Consider the following 19,683-nt stretch of genomic DNA (forward strand, 5'->3'; position numbering starts at 1 on the left):
TGTAAACAGGTGTCACGATAGTTTAAAATACGCACTATTGCTGCCAGTAAATCCATGCACGTGTACAGGCGCTATCATTCTTCAAGGGTAAGTGAGACGCGATGTTGTTATTGTACGGTGCTATTTGACAGGTTGTGATGATTGGTAAATGTCAAAAATGTTTACAAGTGCATATTCTTGACATGTCAGCAGTACGTATTATCGCAGCCATAATAAGAAAAGACACATGTAAACATGTATATTATCCTGCAAGTTGCAAGATTACATGCATGAATCAAAAAAGTTCGGAAGCTTATGAATTTTCACATGACAGTTGGAATTTGTTCGATATCTGCGCCTGTGCAGTGAAACGATAGTAACGATAGAACGTAACCACACCGCACAGACTCATTTTGAGGTTAACCGATTTTCACGACTGTCGAATAGTACCATAAAATGACAACATCGCGCCTTGCTTACTCTTGAAAGAATGAGATTGGCGACACAGTCAGCAATTTTACGTGTAAGCAGTTATTATCGTGATAGTTTAAAATACACACCATTGGTGCAAGTAAGTCCATGCATGTCTACAGGCGCTATATAACTATGATTCAATATCAAAACCTAAACTTTCCTACACTCCGTTGCTTAAATGCAGGTCACATACGACTGTCAAATAGTACCATAAAATGACAACATCGCGCCTTGCTTACTCTTGAAAGAATAAGATTGGCGACACAGTCAGCAATTTTACATGTAAACAGTTATTATCGTGATAGTTTAAAATACACACCATTGGTGCAAGTAAGTCCATGCATGTCTACAGGCGCTATATAACTATGATTCAATATCAAAACCTAAACTTTCCTGCACTCCGTTGCTTAAATGCAGGTCATATACTTACTTTTAGCATATTAGCAATAAAGGTTTCATGATGTACAAAGCTTTTGGGTGAGTTTTTCCGGATTTTTGCGGAGTCCCAGTGTTCTACAGCCCAGTTGGGAATCACTGGTTTAAGCAAATGATTATAAACATACCGCATTATAAATGTGTTGCTGAGTTTCAAAACCCGCTATAACACTTTTTCATTATGTTGAGAAAATCAATAAAAACTTTTTGAACTAAAAAGGTTTTTGAATGTTTCAGTAGTGTTATAGCGGGAATTGATAGACGCATTGATTTTGTTTCATAAATGACAGTTAATCGTAGCGGATTTTGAAAGAGGGGACAAAATTTTCATGTACAGATTTTAATAACGAATCCATCGATATATATATCTTAATTATTTCAAAAAAGTGTTATAGCGGGTTTTCAAATTTAGTGACACAAATAAGCTTTTTTTCTTGAATTTTCTTAACTGTCCATTAATGGTAGTGTTAAGTAAAATAAGCTTCAATAGTTTGGGTAAGTAACAAGAGATCGCGGTAAGGAGGCTGATTGGGACAAGCCATTGCCGACTAAAGTAGAAAGCCGATACATTCACAACGACTGGTCCTACTTTTTCCGCCCTTCCCGTTGTTGTCTATGTATGAACTGTCATTGTTCTATAGAGTGCTCATACTGACGCGTCTGTCATGTTCACACAGGGAATGGTTTGATTTGAATAGATAAGTTATATGATAAATAATACACTAGCATTAACACACCTTCTACAAATGTAATGCATAGATAAATGTTACATATTTTTTCGATATCGATCGATATTACCACTGGTTTTTGTGTGAAGAACTAGTCTGACTTTGACAGCTGATGAATAACAGGAATGTATATTATTTATAAATGACACTGATAGTTAATAAAATATATTTTATTTGAGAATTTTTTATAATTCAATTTGAAACGAGAATCAAGCAATCAGGGATCTGATTTTGACAGCTGAAAAGTGGACTACTCGTTGCTTGTGTAAAATGTTAAGCTCAGACTTAATTAAGGCTATACTTAAGGTATAAGGCGCGGATTGTGCAAATGACACGTGCCGAATGAAATATAATTTGTCATAAAAATCCAACATGCGTCCATTTAATATTTTGTTTATTGTTATATTACTAATAATAATAGTATATTCATTGACATGTTTTCTTTTTTAAGTACATATGTAAATTTTTTCGTCATCTTTACACGATTTAAGAATATTTTCATCCAACGCCATGACAAAACAAATCGACGTGCGGACACCTCGACTCTCCGTCTCCGATTGGCGACTAGTGAGAAATTTCGTCGCACCTATTGTTGAAAATTATTTGCCGTTTCACTGAAGTACGCTATTAATCTAAAGATGGCGGTGGACAAGCTGATATGGCAGGATAGAAGTAAACACTATCGGCGATAGCAATAGATAATTATACAAATTAGCCTTCTTCTACAAATTCTTGGACACCAGAAGAAAAATGTTATCTCAAAAAGTTTGTTTAGAAACCTTCCATATTGTGGGAGACCACAATATGCCATGTCTAGAGCGAAAATGTTGAATTATTACAAAGGTAGGTACCTAACTATTTATTAAAACAGATTGACATTTAACATTTTCTGTTCACATTGCGAACATACCTACATATCTATTGTAACATAAAAATTCTACATGAAATCATTATTAGGTATTGTAAATGAAAAATTTCCTACATAAATCTTTATGATATTAAGTAGGTAGCTAAGTAAATATGTTATAAATTAGATAAAAATAAATGTGGTAAGAAGAAAGTTTTCCAAACACTTACCTTTTTAAATTGGACCTCAAACCAGTGTTTCGCTTCTGTATCACTTCAACGTCATTTTTTAATACCAAATTATCCTTAAGAAGACTGTTATAGATTTTATAGTATTTAACAATGATAGCTCGTTTCACTAAAATCAAATTATTGTTGTTAAAGATCTTGGAGGCTTTCTTATTAGAGGCAAAACACAGCAGCCATAATACAGTAGGTACACTATTGCTACTTACTATTATTAGACACAAACAATTTTACACTCACCTTTGCATGATGCTTGAACAAAAATAATTCTGTGGGCTGATGTAACTACTTCATCAGATATATTTTTAATTGCACTGACCTCAGGAATAGCATCCATCTTGGTGAGCTTCTTGCCCTCCTTGCCTTCTATCTGGATTCAATTTCCCACAATAAACTTTTTCAGCAGAGCCACCAACCATAACATAAAAAATTTGAATTAGGAACATTTTCCTAATCATTTGACTTGGATACCTGAACAGATCAGCTATTCAGTGAATAATTCATAGTAAAATGATAATGGGAATGATTTAATCATCAATCATATATATTTTTGGTGATATTTTATTTAGGGGCTTTATTGATTAATAATTAATAAGGTAAGATTGATAATATCTTGGTGAGCTTCTGGACCTGCTGGATTCAATTTTCTAGCAGTGCTACCAACCGTAATATAAAAAATTTGAATTTGAAACTCCCAAGCATTTAACTTTACTTGGAACAGATCAACCATTTCATATGAAAATTATTTATCGTGAATCCTCATTATATATATTTTTGGTGATATTTTATTTGGAGGCATTTATTATTTTAAGGTAAGATTAATTGAATCATGCACACAATGTCAATGTGATTTTTTCGTCACAAGTAATCTCACTCGTCTTACTTACCTATTTTTTTTTTTTAGGACGCCATATTGAAAAACGTCATTTGAATGTCAGATTTTGCCAGTTGCGAGTCGTGATTGGGTAGTTTTCGACAGTGGTTCCCCCATTTCATTCTCCTGATAAGTTTATAGGTCTGTAAGAGCCTTTATTGTCACGATTTTTTTTTCGAATTATTTGAAAGTTATTTTTAGTAAATATATTATATCAGTGTTTTCAAATTATTATCATGTTCAATAAAGAATGTTACATTCTCAAATCTTGTGAATTATTCATTAAAGCGTCAATGAGATTGAGCTACTTTACGAGCTGCTTGTTGGCGAATTTACAGTCTGCCTGACTTTACAGGCAATCTGCCTGTAAAGTCGCCCAGTGTCATCATCGAACAAGCTAAAAAGCAGATTGTAAACAATCTACTGAGAAAACTTGAAAGCCGGTCAACTTTACACGCTACACGCCGGCGTGTGGGCCTACTGCGTCTGCGCAGTAGCGACCTCCCGGTAAAAAACGAACTACGTTTTGTCAAAATAGTCGCTAGCTTGTTGGCTTCTCAGCGAATGGAAAGTTTTGTGTCATCACAATCGCAGTAGCTGAATCGGCCGCTTTTAAATTCACCAACAAACAGCTCGGAAAGTAGCTCAAAGTAATTGACGCATAAAGAAAAAAATAGTTTTTACCAATATCAAATATTCCTCATGTTCCTCCACGCTTTGCTCAATGCGCATGTTTTGTGCTACGTTGATTAAATCTGTAAGACCTAGGGGAGGCCTTCATACTGATTTATTATATTAGCAGATTGTTGAGTTTGAATATCAGAGAAGTAGAGTAGTGTTGAAAGGGTACATCGAAATGAGTAAAACACAAATCAAAACATAGTTTTTTTTTATTCTGGCTATCTATATTTACAAAAGAAATCTTATCATAAATCTTACACTTACATATTTTACAGCATACAATCGATCAATTGTACGATAGTCTTGATTCATAATATGAAATTAATTATATTTAAAACCAATAACCAAAAATAACGACAATACTTAACTGTAAAACAAATAGTTTTTAATGACACGATCCCTCGCGCACATAGTAACATACAGCATTTATTAAATACTTTCCTAAATTTATTATAAATGTTTTGTACAAGAATACTGACAGGTTGCTTTAACTAATTTATGATAATAATAATTATGGGCTCTATTTTTATAATAATATGTGCATTTGTAAAATATTTTGTTTCGTTGATAAAAATATTTTTTACACTGGCATCTCTTGACTAAAATCTGTGGATATTTATTTTATTATTACACCTATCTTAAGTGATATTTATTTGAATCGAATAATTGAGATTTATTTATAAAGGGCACCATATTATTGTAATTATATAGCTATGCGATAACACAATGATCAAAGTAAATCTTTCACGCCGTGTCAATCTCATTTCCAAAAAAGCATCTACTCCGCACACTCCAGGCCTTTTAAAATATCTGGAATCGTAATGGTCCTAAACATGGAAGTTTAATAAATACTCATAACTAAACATACCTAATTAATAGCATTGTTTCGGAAATAGGTTACCTTGTTAAAACCACTAATTAATATACATTAAATAGAGAATATAACATTGTTTTTGAGAACCGCTTTCTTTAACACCATAAAATGTGAAATACATTGTAAGAATAAACATAATACTCTATAGCTGTCTTTGTTTATTCATACCAATTTATCAATTATTATGACCAGAGTAATTATTATAAAGCTGTGCGCCAACATAATCACAAGACATTGTGTTTCCCCATTAAGTATACCATATGCCCTGCGCAGTTGTCCTCTGTCAGCTGGCTACTGCAATTTCTACAGTGGAAGTGCCTGCAGCGTGTGGCAGGGCCAAACATGACGTCGAGACATTCTTGTGGGCAAACAGCTTATACTATGACTACCACAGTTGCTTAAAGCCAAATATTTTTTAAAGATAAAGGTATCCAAATTACTTGTTGCCATAAATTTCAAATTCAAAATTATATCATATTAATTTAAATTGTCTAAATGACATAAAAAATTTACACGATTTTCGATTTGAAGTAAATTTAATATAAAAAATATTTATAAATGTCGCCGTTTGACTATAAAAACACCTGTTTATTTGAAATATAATTTATGCCCGAAGATGAAGTAATGAAGTGCGCACATCTGTCGTAATTGATTCAATGTTCACGATCGCTACTATTAGTGGCGTGCTCCATGTCTGGAACGCATCCGATGACCAGTATTGCAGACAAATTATTTTTGTTTCAATTTTTCAAGCAAAACAGTTTTAAAAAAAACCTGTGCAGAAAGAGAATCAGGTGTGTACTAATTTATTTTTCAGATTTATTTAAGCTTTATGCTTAATCGAGCTATGTGCAGCAATCTATTTCTCGTGTGCGCTACCTTAAAAGCTTGTAGCTGCATAGGATACTTTAAATCTAAAAAAGGTTTCAGCATAAGTGAACATCAGGAAATGCGATAAACCGTTAGGCCACTGTAACATTCATGACTTTAAATATTATGCAGTAAAACCTAAATTATCTGGCTACTGTAGCATCATTCAAGACTCTAGAATTATATAGAATTATGAAAAAAAATATATTATTCAACATTACAGCAGATCTATTCCAACTACATAACACCACAACACCCAATAACACCATTTCGTTATATTTTAGAGATCTGAGATAACCCCTGTGTCACGAATGAATTCCGTGCACAAAACGGCTATCTGTGGTCATCTAAAACCCATGTTTTACCCAAAGTTTGAACTCGAGGTACGGGCGAAGTCGTGCTTGCTCAATGTGCTAATTAATGGATAATTACAGCTCGAGCAGTTACATATCCAATTAACACAAGCGTCGGCACCACTGTTAAAAGTGTCATAATCACAGCATTATCATAATTTTGAATGATTTTGTAATGTTATGGTAGAAAATACGTGCAGGATGACTAAAACTTATTTCGTCGAGCCCTTTAGAGAAAGAAATTATTTAATAAGCTCAAAATATGAAGTCTAAGATAATTACAAATTGGAAATTCATGAATATAAAGATATCCTACTAGTCACTGTATGTCAGTATTTCTCATTGTATTATTGCAAAATTGCACACATTGTACAAACTACAAGCTTCATTCACGTCACATATTCTGCGCTTGCCTAGATTCAATGCCCATCTCCCATGACACTGCAAGCGAAGCAGGTTATTGTATACAGGGTATAGTAAATAGTTAGTTCTGATTTGATAGACGATTGCAATATGTCTGGCCAATGTAATATTTTTTTTCAATGTGATCAAAAACACTCATAAACAAAAGTAAGCATCGCCCTATACATGGTTTTATGTGCACTAAATCCGTTCAATCATACATGCCATGCAAAATGTGCAAACAAACATAATAATTCAATAATAATCCAAGGAAGATTTGTGGTTATTCCATCGAAGTAGTTCATCACTTCACTGGTACAGAAATCAATATGCATATCGGAATATTATCTCAGTATTGTTATATTTTAAATATCGTTTACTCCTTGTTAATTTGGACCTGAATTTTTAAAAACATTTTGGGCAGGTATGGTTAACGAAGAAATGGCAACCTTATTTTACTTTTCTATGAATAAAATTTCTTCTACAATAATCAATTAGGTACCACTCACATAAGGTACTTGTTTTGACATGTTTTGTTGATAGTTAGATTATTATAAATAAGTAGGTTTTATATTGACTTAATTGTACTAGAAAACTGCCTGTATTTTCGTATTATCTGATAAATATATACACTTATAAATTATAATAACGATTAATTTATTAAATTGGCATGACGTCATCTTGTATCATGAGTTTCCATGACCGTCAACTATGCAAAGGGCAATATGTAAAGTGAAATTTTAATAGACATGAAACAGTTTTGAGTAATTTTCACATCGTGTTATCTATGGTAGAGGAAAATTTTAACAAAATAAGTTTATGAACTGGTCAATAATTAAAATACAACCTTATTCCGGCTAGTGTTTATTGTATTTAGAAAAATATTATCGGTCGTGTTAATTTACATTTGTATGACTTATATACCTATCGCAAACGAGTCTGGTAGAGATTGCTTAAAGTCCACAAAGCAAAACGGTGGATCTTTCAAATATATACTGTAACACTTATTGTGTTTTTTTTGGCCAACAGCATTCAGAGAATGATTTTACATTAATATTACGCGTACAGCATTAAAAATATTTTGTTTTTCAAGTGCCTCATAATCAAATCATTCAATTAATTATTATTATCAAGATCTATCAGTTTTCAACTACATAATAATGTTGCCAGTGAATAAACAAATAAAAATACATATACAGCCAATTAATGGAAAAACGAACTAGCAAAACTAATAGCTCTTATAACAAACCAGGTACATTATACAATAATGAGATAGGTATTTAAAAAATATTTAATATTTTTTTAAATATACAACTTTTTATCAACCACTTCATGAAACATTTGAAGTCGTTTTTAATGAGTACGTGGTAGTATGGGGGAGTCATTTTGAATCTATCCATTCTGTTGTATGAGTGCATATTTAAATGGCATTTATTACTCGTTATTCCTGCACAAGTAAATAGACCGATGCGCAAAACTATCTGCTATGAATTTTGAAAAATCGTTAAGCATGGAAACCGAAAAAATCCATAAGTATAATTATTAATGAAAATCCTAATAATAATGCAATATGCGAATTTTTACACGATACCTTTTTATCACTTGGCATATGAATATTTATTTATATGATTGATAATCACAATGTTTTTTTAGAATTTATAACCTTATGTATATTGAATACAAAGATTTGGAAAAATAAGATAAAAATCGTCGATTATTTTTAGTATTATAAATTAAAAACATCCACTCCGCTCTTCTTCGTATATAAAATAATATTCATTTCGGCAACGATCGTCCTTCCTCTCCCGCTCTCACAATGTTCATAAATGGTCAGAGATATATAATTAACTATCATAGAGTTCATTTTGAACATGCACACGTCATTCCGAGTACTATCAAATAGTTCAACCTCAAGAGTTCATCACTTGTCTCCAGGTTTCTCTAGAATGAAACATTATCACAATTTTGGAAGTCACTTAAAATAAAACGGTTAAGATTTGAAATTAATCGTGTTCATTTTGACACATTCCGACGAATCAGCTCGAATTCTTTTCCGAATTATGACTCCATCAGTAACTCAGACAAAATTCGTTTCAGACTATCGATACCAGTCAAAAAACCACTGTCGGGTCCGTGGTGGACAGTGGTATTGGAAACAACGATGGTATTATTGTCAGGATTAGCGAAAGTAGTATGCGCAAAGTCGATCATCCGGATATCGACTACATTTGCAGGCGCATGATGAACTGCCGTCTTTCTCTGGGCCTTCCTTTTAGCCGGCACTGCGGACGGTTTGACCCTCGGTCTCTTCGTGAAGTCGGACACTCTATTCGCAGTAGGTCCTATGTCAGTATCAGAAGACGTCTCTTCAGAGCTAGGAACGGATCCGTTTAGACGACCGGAAAGACAGAAATCATCACTGCTGTTCGACGAGTAAACCATCCAGCTATCCATAGACACAGGACTAGAGCTCAACGCGGGAACATGTGAAGGAATAGCCAAATGTACAACGCCAGGTTCTTCCATGTACATTGTCTCTTCAGAGATGGGACAGAATGGAACCTTCGCCGCTTTGGTTGGCGCTTCATCCATCGATATCTCCTCGTGCAAGGTGGACATATCGAAATGTCCACCCGACGCGTGGTCTTCGTGAGACGAGGAGAGATTGAGATCCGCAGAGCTGTTAGAAGCGTCAGCATCGTACCCTGTTCCCAGAGTAGTCATATTTGGGGGCGACATTGTGTCTTCATACCAGCCTTCATAAACTATCAGGAGTGAACTGAAAAATAAGACAAAATGAATTCAAATTAATACAATTTCACCTTTCCCATTCTGTGATGTCATGTTACACAGGTTCCTAAATAATTTATATTTCAATCAATATACATTTAATCCAAAATAGTAAGATAAAATTTTAAGTAAAATAGTGATAAAGAAGAATAATTGATACATACATCTATTTACTATTTACTTGTATGTTACCTAAATTGACATTTACATTTTAAAATACTATTATATTAATACGAAAGTGTGTGATTTTATGTTGGAGACTTGTTATTCCTATACTGACACACACTGCTGCTATAGCTCTACTATAAGAAAATATGAAATTAGTATGGTAAGGTAATATGACAGCATAGACCAGGGTTGGCGAACCTTTTTACATACGCGTGCCAAAATTTCCCAAATAATATTTTTCGACTGTCTGATGTGCCAAGCAGTTTTTCATGGGGAAAGTTTTACAAAAAAAAATGGTTTTTAAGAATTCCATTAAAAAAGTTTAAAAAGTACAATTGAGTTCTTGATATTCTGTCACCGTATTTCTAGCCTAAGGCATACCTTTTATTCTATGAATATCTTTTCCTTGTTTTCAAGATTCTCAAAGAGATCGTGGAGGCATTTAAACCACTCTTCATTCATATTATATTCTACATCACTTAACTTTTTCCATTTTTAGAGATTATATTCGAGGCAAAATAATAAGCAGTTATTATATTTGAATGACTGCTGATAATTAATTTCATAAGGTTTGTTGATCGAATATTTTTTTTTTGCCCGATCCTAAGGACCGACCTATGCAATCGTATATTTACATTAAACGTAATGATTATTCTTGAAAAGGATTTGCCTGCTATTGTTTATACAATGCGATTTGTCATTTATGCATGAATTTCGTCGTTTCGATTGGTAAGAAAATATGCATGGCTGTCATTATTTTTTAATATTATATAAGTACGAGTATAAATAAGTACTTATATATTTATTTGTAAATCTTTTTTTATAAAAAAAACCTTTTTTAAATACTTATATAAAAAATAGTAATTTATTTTCTCTTCAAAATGAAACATTCGCGTGCCATGCAAAATCATCTCGCTTGCCATAGGTTCACCATCCCTGGCATAGACCATAGAACAAGACAGAATTTATTTGCCCACTGAGAGAAAGATTGGTAAAATAATTGGGTATTTAAATAATGGAAAAAAAATGGAATATGTACATAATATCTAATAATTTATGATTGCGTAAAACTCTATAACTAGATTATCTAATTAATTGAGTTAGCATTTACTTGGTAGAATTACATTTTACAAGAAATGAAAATATAAATAATATTAAATTCTACAAGTTTTTTAAAAAAGGTTTTGTCGATAGCTATTTCACATGTCAGATAGGCCGTTTGCCTTTGCTTAAGGCCATGCATTAGTTGAGGCACGGTCTAAAAAGATCGTCGCTAGGCGATGCGCGGATTGCGGGTGGCGGGTGAAAATGACGCCTGTCAAACGAAATATTAATTGTCATATAAATCCAACATACGTCCATTTTATGTTCTGTTTATTGTTATATTAGTAACAATAATAATATATTCATTGACATGTTTTCTTTTTAAAGTAAATGGGTAACGTTTTTAGTCATCTTTACACGATTTTAGAATTAATTGACCCGTCGCCATCACGCAGCAAAGTGACGTGTTCAAGGGTCAACATTCTCTCAGTGAATGCAGCGAGTCCAAAATTTCGTCGCGCGTACAGTTGAAAATTATTTGGCGTTTCACTGATGCGTCACCTTAAATACTACACGTATAGATAGAGACAAAATACATTTTCTTATTCGTTCCAACAATATTATGTTACACAGTCATAATATTGTTAGAACGAATAAAAAAATGTATTCTGTTTCTATCTATACGTATAGATTATCTAAATTTATAGTAACGCAATCCGATAGCTTACCATGAATAAAATCTGTATGAGGATTGATTCGCGACTGCTCTGCCCAGCGACGCAAGGCGTTGAATAGCTCGTGCCACCACGTTGCAACGGAGAGTACCGTTTCCGCCACAGAAGAAGGTTCTGAGTGCATCCCGCAGACCGCTCTCTGTCAGACCACGACCCCAATACTTATCTCGCCGGACCACACGTTCCGATACAATCGGTCCCGCTTCGTAAACCTGTCAAAATAATCAAACACATGAATGGAGATTCGCTATAATCACCATTATTACAATGTAGTACAACAGTCCTGTAAAGGCATAAATACAGATTTGCAAATATGGACATTATCAAAATAAAGTTAGACTTCAATTTTCAACACCATTTATCTGTATTTAAATTTTTTACAAAAGAATGATATTTTTATAAAGCAGGCTTGGATGAGCAGGCTCATTTACGAGGGCACTTTTATTCTTTATATACTATAAGCCGAATGGTGGCCCATAATTTTGTGGATCCCGGGTTCAAATACTGGACCTAGCAAATTCATAATTTTTTTTTCAATGTGTGTTAGGACCAGAGTATGGACTTAATAGTTTGAAAATGTAGCCAACATCCATATCTCGTAAAAACAAAAATCTGTTTATACAACCTACACTCTGTGGAGGCCCATAATGATCTTCTCAGGATAGGAGACATGGTAAAAAAAATACTATATCACTCTTAAATTTACTGCAGTTTTATTATACCTATATAGAAAGAGTAAGTATAGAAAATTTCACATTATCCTGAAAAATGCATTTATTTGATAATATATTTTTTTTATTAGAACGAACCTTAAACTCAATGTAGGAATTCTTTATAAACAGCTACCTACATGTGACTGCTTATTGCATGAAAAAAGATGGACCTTTTATTTCCAATTCGAACAAACAAAGTATCCAGACTTGACTCCAATTATGGCAACCATAATGAAAGGCACACAATGCAGCGCCACAAACCATACCTGCATGCCGCACAGTCGCACTCCGAGAGATGCTGAAGTGCTGGCGGCGCATTTTGCAATTTGCTTGGACATCTTTTCGGCCGACGCATCATCGCCGTGCTGCCGGGTGCCCATCTTCAAATCCAGAATGCATGGCCGTCTGTACGTTGATGTTATATTCTCCAGCATCAGAAAATCTAGCGAGATACAATATTATTCATTATAATATTAAAAAAGATACAATATTATTTAATAATCATCCTGAAAATATGAGACTCACAATCGGCCTACTTTAAACTTATTAATTGATCAACAGAAGTTAGTGCTTTAGAATTTGTTGTTTCATTCAATAATTTTATCTAGATGTACATAGTTAGTAACAAATGAGAAAGAACACAGTGACAACCCAAAAATCAAAAACAGAAACAAATAACCCTAAAAGTTTCAAATTATATAGAAAATTAATAATATCGACTGAGGGTACTTGATGGAATTTGAATTTAAATTCTAATTGATTTAAGTTACATATTATTCTAGAACAGTATTCCAAAAATATTACGCAAGGTTTTGAATACAATAAGTAAGTATGTAATAAATTAGCATTTTTGCTCTAAGGCAGAACATATGGGTCTCTATAGACTGAGTTATATTAACAGACTTTTTTAAGAAGAATGATTGTTAATCATTCGCCGACCCATTGAGAGCTTGCTTTGAATCAAACACACCTTGAAAAAATAGCATCTGATTTTTACCAGACACAAGTGGTGGCTGAAAGTATGTATACCTAGTACATAGGTACATCATGCAGATTCGATTGATAACTGATATGTGAATTTACTTACATTGTTTATTCGTGTTGTCCATTTGAGAAATACTTTTAAGAACTTCAGTAGCTTTTCCATTACGATGAACTTTGAACCTGAAGATAAATATTCAACGTAAAATAAATCGTAAAATACAAGATCTAACACATCCCGGAAACCAGACTATAGTATCTCAAAAAATGCAGTTTTTAACCCTCCATCCTAAATGCAATTTTATTCTGGAGCACTTACTTCTAATGAAATTATTTATATATCGAGGGTATACTATACTGACAGAAAGCATTAACTCATTAAAACAAGTTCTGAGATAATCGCAAAAAGGACTTTAATTTTTTTTTCAAAGCGTTCTCCCACCTAGATATTTTTATGATTTAAAAACATTTTTTCTACATTATAAAGACTAACCTTTATGGCAAACACAATATACGACATGTTACAAGTCCTGTATTTTGTATACGAAGCAGTGGCGAAGGGTGGAGGTAGGCTGTTAAGATTCGCTATAAATAGTGCACACTAAACTTTTTTAGTCATATGTATTTATTTTTATTGAACTAAGACTACAATTTACAGATGGTGTTAGTTAGTTTTTAAAAATCAATTAAACCATGCCTTAACGAAACCATAATAGTTTTGGTCTAATTTGGGGAATACGACAAAATTGTGGATACTTTTTCATTCGTAGTTATTTGTTTTCGTTGGATTAAAAATACATATTACACATATTGTTGGTTAATTTTTTTAATTCATTACGCCCTGACTAAACCAAACTATAATAAATAAAAAATATTATTCTATTTATAAAATATTCAAAGTTATGTATGATTTAATTGTACAATTTTAGATATTTTATAGATAGACATGTATTTTTTGACTATTATCTATTATGGCTTGGTTTCTCAGGGTTTAATTGAATTTAAAAAAATTAACCAACACTTTCTGTAAATTGTAGTCTTATTTCAATGAAAACAAATATGTATGTCTGAAAAAGTTTAATGTGCACTATTTATGGCGGATCTTAACAGCCTACCTCCACCCTTCGCCACTGATACGCAGAACGCATTAGGTCATTATCATGCTTTCTATCAGAATAAAAAAATAACAATATGATTTAATAATGTTTCTATTTTCTCACCATTATATCCTATGCCTTTGAGCGTTTTACCAGGACGTAGAGCGTAAAATTATATACATTTTGGCATTCAAAACAGAAAAACAGCAAAAACTGAAATAATGCGTTCTGTCAGTATACCCTCAATATGCACTGGAGTAGAGTGTAGTGAAATACTTACTACTTAATGATTAAGTCTTAATCAGTACTTTTAACTTGCTACAGTGCTACATCTATACAACTGTAAGTTGTGAGTTCAATCAGTGTGGTTTCTGGGGTCATTGTTTTTATTTTACCAAAGTATCTACACTTCTACTAAATACCTATGCATTGTTGCAGGACATGGTTCAATCATTAAATTTATCTCAAAACTATGAATAAGCCACAAAACCCGAGTCACAAAATAAGGTTAAAATGGAATAGTACAAAACTAAATCAGAAATATAAGATATAAAAATTTATGAAGCTGACTACAAGAGATTACGCAGTAAATTGCTTGGATCACTTACTTAAGTACATCATCACGCTTGCGTTTTGATCCTAACGACTGCTTCCGCCCATTATCATCTCTAAAACTTGGAGAATATCTTTTGTCGAGTTTTGTATTGCCAGTATTAGTCGCCTGCATTACACCTGAAACAAATAACCGACAGGTAAGAAAACATACGCCTCGAAAGCAATTCAATTACCATCAGATAATTGATAAAAATCATTAAAACCATCAGCCTGATGGTGTACTTAAACTAAAGAAAACAAAATCACTTAACTAACTATAAAGTCAATATTTTAAAATGCTATGATATCTTTCACAGCAATTTTTACGACATTGTATTATTTCTATTGGATAGTGAATCCATATAGAGTATTTATAGAGAAAAATCATTCTGTCATATTCTTGCAGCATACAATCATTGTTCCTTCATTGTCAGTCGATTTGTGTATAAAATTTTCTTCAATAACATTCATAGAGTATTGATGTTTTTGGTCAAGAAACAAAATGTAACGATGATCCTATAGGATGATACGCCATTTAAATAAAAGCTGTAATAAAAGAACAATTTCAAATTACATCACCGCCATTTTTCAAGTCATTCTCACATCCAATAAGAAACTCGATGATCTTTAATCCAGTCATTTATGTCTTCGGTTGAATTACAGTGAAATAATAATCGAGTATGGACACTAAACAGTAATTAATTAATCTATTGAAGCTGGTCACAATAAATTATGTATGTGGAAATAGATGATTGCGATGAAAGCAACTCACAGTTTCATTTAATAATGAGTTAATATTATTACTCAAGCATTAATATAATAAAACAAATGAAATGATTTCTCAAATAGCCTTCTCACATCACAACAAGCAATGAACTTTTACATCTTCTAATAGGATTGTCTATGATTCAAAGGCTAAATTAATGATGGACGAAGTAGTAATGTGGTAATAGCAAAGAATTTCTCTGAAGTGAAGCAACAGAACAAAATAATAAAACCATTAGTGAATGCATGAGTCAAACAAAACATAATAAATATTATAATTCAACATTGGTAGATTTAAATTTGTTATATAATTTTAGTGTATCAAATTAATTTAGGAGTTTTCTTTATTGCATAAATTAAAGAGTAACGTAATTTTATAAGAGAATAATTTACAAGTCTGACGTGTGTATTTGTTTTTCCTAGAGTTTCAAAAAGATGGATAAATTGAAGAGGAAAGTAAATAAATACGAAACACCAATAAATATCCTACGTAATATTATTAAGATGTTAACGTTAACAGACATGAGTAGATTGTCGTTATTGGATTGCGGTGTTCATCTGTGTGTTTGCGGGTGAGAGACACATTTTTTTTCACTTGAGAAAAGAGAATGTGACAATAGAGAGAGCCATATTAGAAATACAAACCCGGGCAAAATTACCGATGGCATCGATCTGTTTTTGGGTGCCGTTCGTTTGTCGCATGTCACAATAGGAATCAATCACAAGTGGATCCCCCTGGGCACTTTGTCGCCAGGCCGGCACGTCCACGCTGCGCCCCACCAGAGTACGGTTGTGCGGTGGCGAGCCCTTGTGACAACAAGGAAACTGGTTGTTGCATCAGGCGCGTAAAGCACCTCATTCACTCAACACCACGCATGCCCACAGAGGATTTTGGAAAAGGCAATTCGAGCAGTCGGGAAGCAAGAGATCATATTAATTTCAGCCCTCTGCCGATAATATACTAATTAACGTAGGTTCCTAATCCAATAGAAGCAATGCAAAAAATGCTCTATTTGACTCGGGGTATGAGATGTTCCCTTATACAATGAATATCTCCATAGTCTTATCTTTCTTTGCCCATTGAATAATGAAATATAACATACTGGGAAGATATTCTTTGGATGAGAGAACATTCCGCACTCTTTCAATTGCTCCTATTAAATCCACCTATATAGAAAAATAAACTACACTCAATTAAAAATCCCGTATCAAATTTATTATGTATTTTCATGTAAAAGTAATAAAAAATAATCTATTTTTGAAAATCAATCGACATTAACAACATGTCATATCTGCAAGGACTATTTTGAATCAAATTCGAAGAGGGCCAATATTAATCAGGAAAATTACCATGGAAGAGTGAAATAACACACATTTTACAGTGAAATGCAATATTCATCATTTACGAATAAAAATATTAAAAAATAATATGCTGGATGCATGCTAGGTGTATTATTTGTTGGACTGAAAACTTAGATTATACCCCACCCCAAATAATATTATGGAATAAAAACTTTTAGGAGACTGTTGTATGTTATTTTGTTAATAATTATTATTAATCTAATACTATGTAGGAACATTTGTCAAATAATATAATCGATTCTTTTATATGCTACTTCAAACAAATGTTAAAATAGTTTTATCTAGTAATGATAAAGATCCAGTACATTATATTATAATGTATAGGTCTACTTTCATACAATAATAAATGATAAACAATGAATAATATTTTTTGCAAATTAGTTAAAACATGAATACCACAAAATACAAAATTAATGTATTTATCCAGTCATCTATATAAAGCATGACGTTATCATCCATTTTAATGCACATTTTCATGACGTTAACCCTACACTATCAAGGGGGGAAATTGGTTTTGGAGAACGGGAATGTTGGGTAACCTTTCATTTGTCATCTTGCATAAACTTAAAAATACATGATTGTCGAACAATCTCCATAAATGCTTACAGCTATTGCCTAACGACCCTGCTTTGTGAAACTGGTTAACCTATGACACGACCGGCCAGGTCTCATATTCGAGTTTGCTCGTTTACAAACAAGTGAGTTTTAAAAGAAAAATAAATACAAACAATAGCATAATCGCTAACCAGGTGGATGATATGTATCTAACAATCACATTTTTATAAAGTACAAAAACACTATAATATTATTTTTGATTGTTGGCAATGTTTATTATACATTGTAAATATTAATATTCTGCCATCAGTATGATAATATCCATAAAACCACAGTATTGACAAAATCATAATATTTGCTTGTAAGGTACCATAAAGGTGGATTCAGTTATTATTATTATATGCGCATATTTAAGAAGAGAGAGTCAATTATCACGAGATCAGTGATTTCCACTTTACATAAATGGTGTTCTAATAGTCCAATATCGATCTCCTTCTTCTCAGATATGTATAGGAATTAACATATTATATTATTTAGCAAGATAATAACAATATAACGTAGGTAGCTAAATTGTAATAATTATCTCAAAACTGTGTTTCTGTAGACAAACTTTTTGAGACTAAAACCATATTAACCTTTCCCGTTCATTGCTGTCATGTTACACAAATTATTGATAAAGCAATAATACAAAAATCTATATAGTTAAAACCAACATTTATATTTTAAAATATTGTCATATTGTAAAACTACTGTGGTAACCCGACATGACAGCAGCACAGTATGAGAAAGGTTAAGCATCTACTAAATTTAATTTTAAAAAGTTATCGAATAATATATTTAACATTATAAAAATGCAAATTGTCAGACGAGTGAATAATTAGCGACATAAATAATTGAGATTAACTTTGATAGTAATTATGAATTGACACCGATCACATAGAATAACATTTTCACAAAGCAGTACCCGACCAGACCAGATCCGATTAACCGGAAAGACTGCCAAGACTGACAGCGTGTTCGGTAATCAAACCCGGAGTCCACACATCATGATATCTCTAATTAAATATGATCACAATGAACACTAAAAATATAATTAACTTACCAGCAGCGGTTTTTTCGATCTTAGGTATAAAAAAAAAACAAAGAAGCAAAAGCATCTCAGTTGCTGTTTTACGAATTTGCTATTGTGGAACCTGATTTTCGAAACAAACTAACCTAAATTCAATTATGGAAAAACTGAGCAACAACCAAATAATTAATGGAATGACACAGAAACACTACATATTTTATCAATTGAGGAATTTACAGTAGGCATACATCATCATTATTATCAAACAAACTAATACCACAGGATGTCAGATAATATTTTTTTGTTCTTTTTTGTGTTAAATACTATGGTTTCCGATTGTATACCTAAATACTTCTAGGTAGGTATATTATTATAATTTTTTTCATTGAATTAATAAACAGTTTCGTGGATCTTGACCCTTGAAAATTTAATAATGTTATAAACCAAATAATTGTAACATTTTATGATATCAAGTAATTATTTCGAGAAATTATATATTTATAAATCCAATGTGGCAACATTTGCCTGACTCGGGGCCTTTGTAGTAACAGGCAAAACATGGTATGTCCGTTTTTTTTGCAAATTATGTACACCCTCAGCCTTGTCTCAGTGAAATCTACAAGTACAATATGGTACGTCTAGGTCTCATAGGTTGGTAGAAATAAGCTGTGTCAATATGTGATATGTCCATTGTTTAAATGTCTTTCGAAGTTTAAAATTGCCCTCCTGAACAATTTAGAAAAACGGACATATCGTGTCATCTTATTACAGAAATATGATTTCGACCCCCATCAATTTGTCAGCAAAAATAAGATGAATCAGAAAACGACTCCCCCCAAGTAGTACGTAAGACGGCCCCACAATTACTAATTGTGGAACTTAATCATTTAAAATGTTTTCTTATTTATTAAATATAGGTACCTACATATTACTTATATTATTATTAAGAATCCAATGAGATAAAAAAAACCTGGTGGTGATAAAGTATACCTAAGTAATAACAATGAATGATTGATAACAAAAAATGATACGGCCTTTTAAAATAACGC

The 19,683-nt window shown here is 32.5% G+C and overlaps 1 protein-coding gene across 3 annotated transcripts in view; it reads right to left on the reverse strand.

Annotated features, from left to right (window-relative positions):
- Positions 1 to 4,461: 4,461 nt before the first annotated feature.
- Positions 4,462 to 19,683, reverse strand: part of Ip6k (Inositol hexakisphosphate kinase) — a 158,191-nt gene continuing 142,969 nt past the window's right edge. For all 3 annotated transcript variants that reach the window (XM_085944765.1, XM_085944767.1, XM_085944766.1), the window contains 5 exons: positions 14,898 to 15,021; positions 13,299 to 13,375; positions 12,478 to 12,653; positions 11,493 to 11,710; positions 4,462 to 9,541 (listed from right to left, as the gene is read on the reverse strand). In XM_085944765.1, coding sequence (XP_085800891.1) covers positions 8,821 to 9,541; positions 11,493 to 11,710; positions 12,478 to 12,653; positions 13,299 to 13,375; positions 14,898 to 15,021 — 1,316 coding nt within the window. In that variant the 3' untranslated portion in view covers positions 4,462 to 8,820. The remainder of the gene's footprint in view (positions 9,542 to 11,492; positions 11,711 to 12,477; positions 12,654 to 13,298; positions 13,376 to 14,897; positions 15,022 to 19,683) is intronic.

Source organism: Rhyacophila brunnea, unplaced genomic scaffold (assembly GCF_057557595.1).
Source record: "Rhyacophila brunnea isolate RB1 unplaced genomic scaffold, BYU_Rbru_1.0 scaffold_17, whole genome shotgun sequence".
Classification (NCBI taxonomy): domain Eukaryota; kingdom Metazoa; phylum Arthropoda; class Insecta; order Trichoptera; family Rhyacophilidae; genus Rhyacophila; species Rhyacophila brunnea.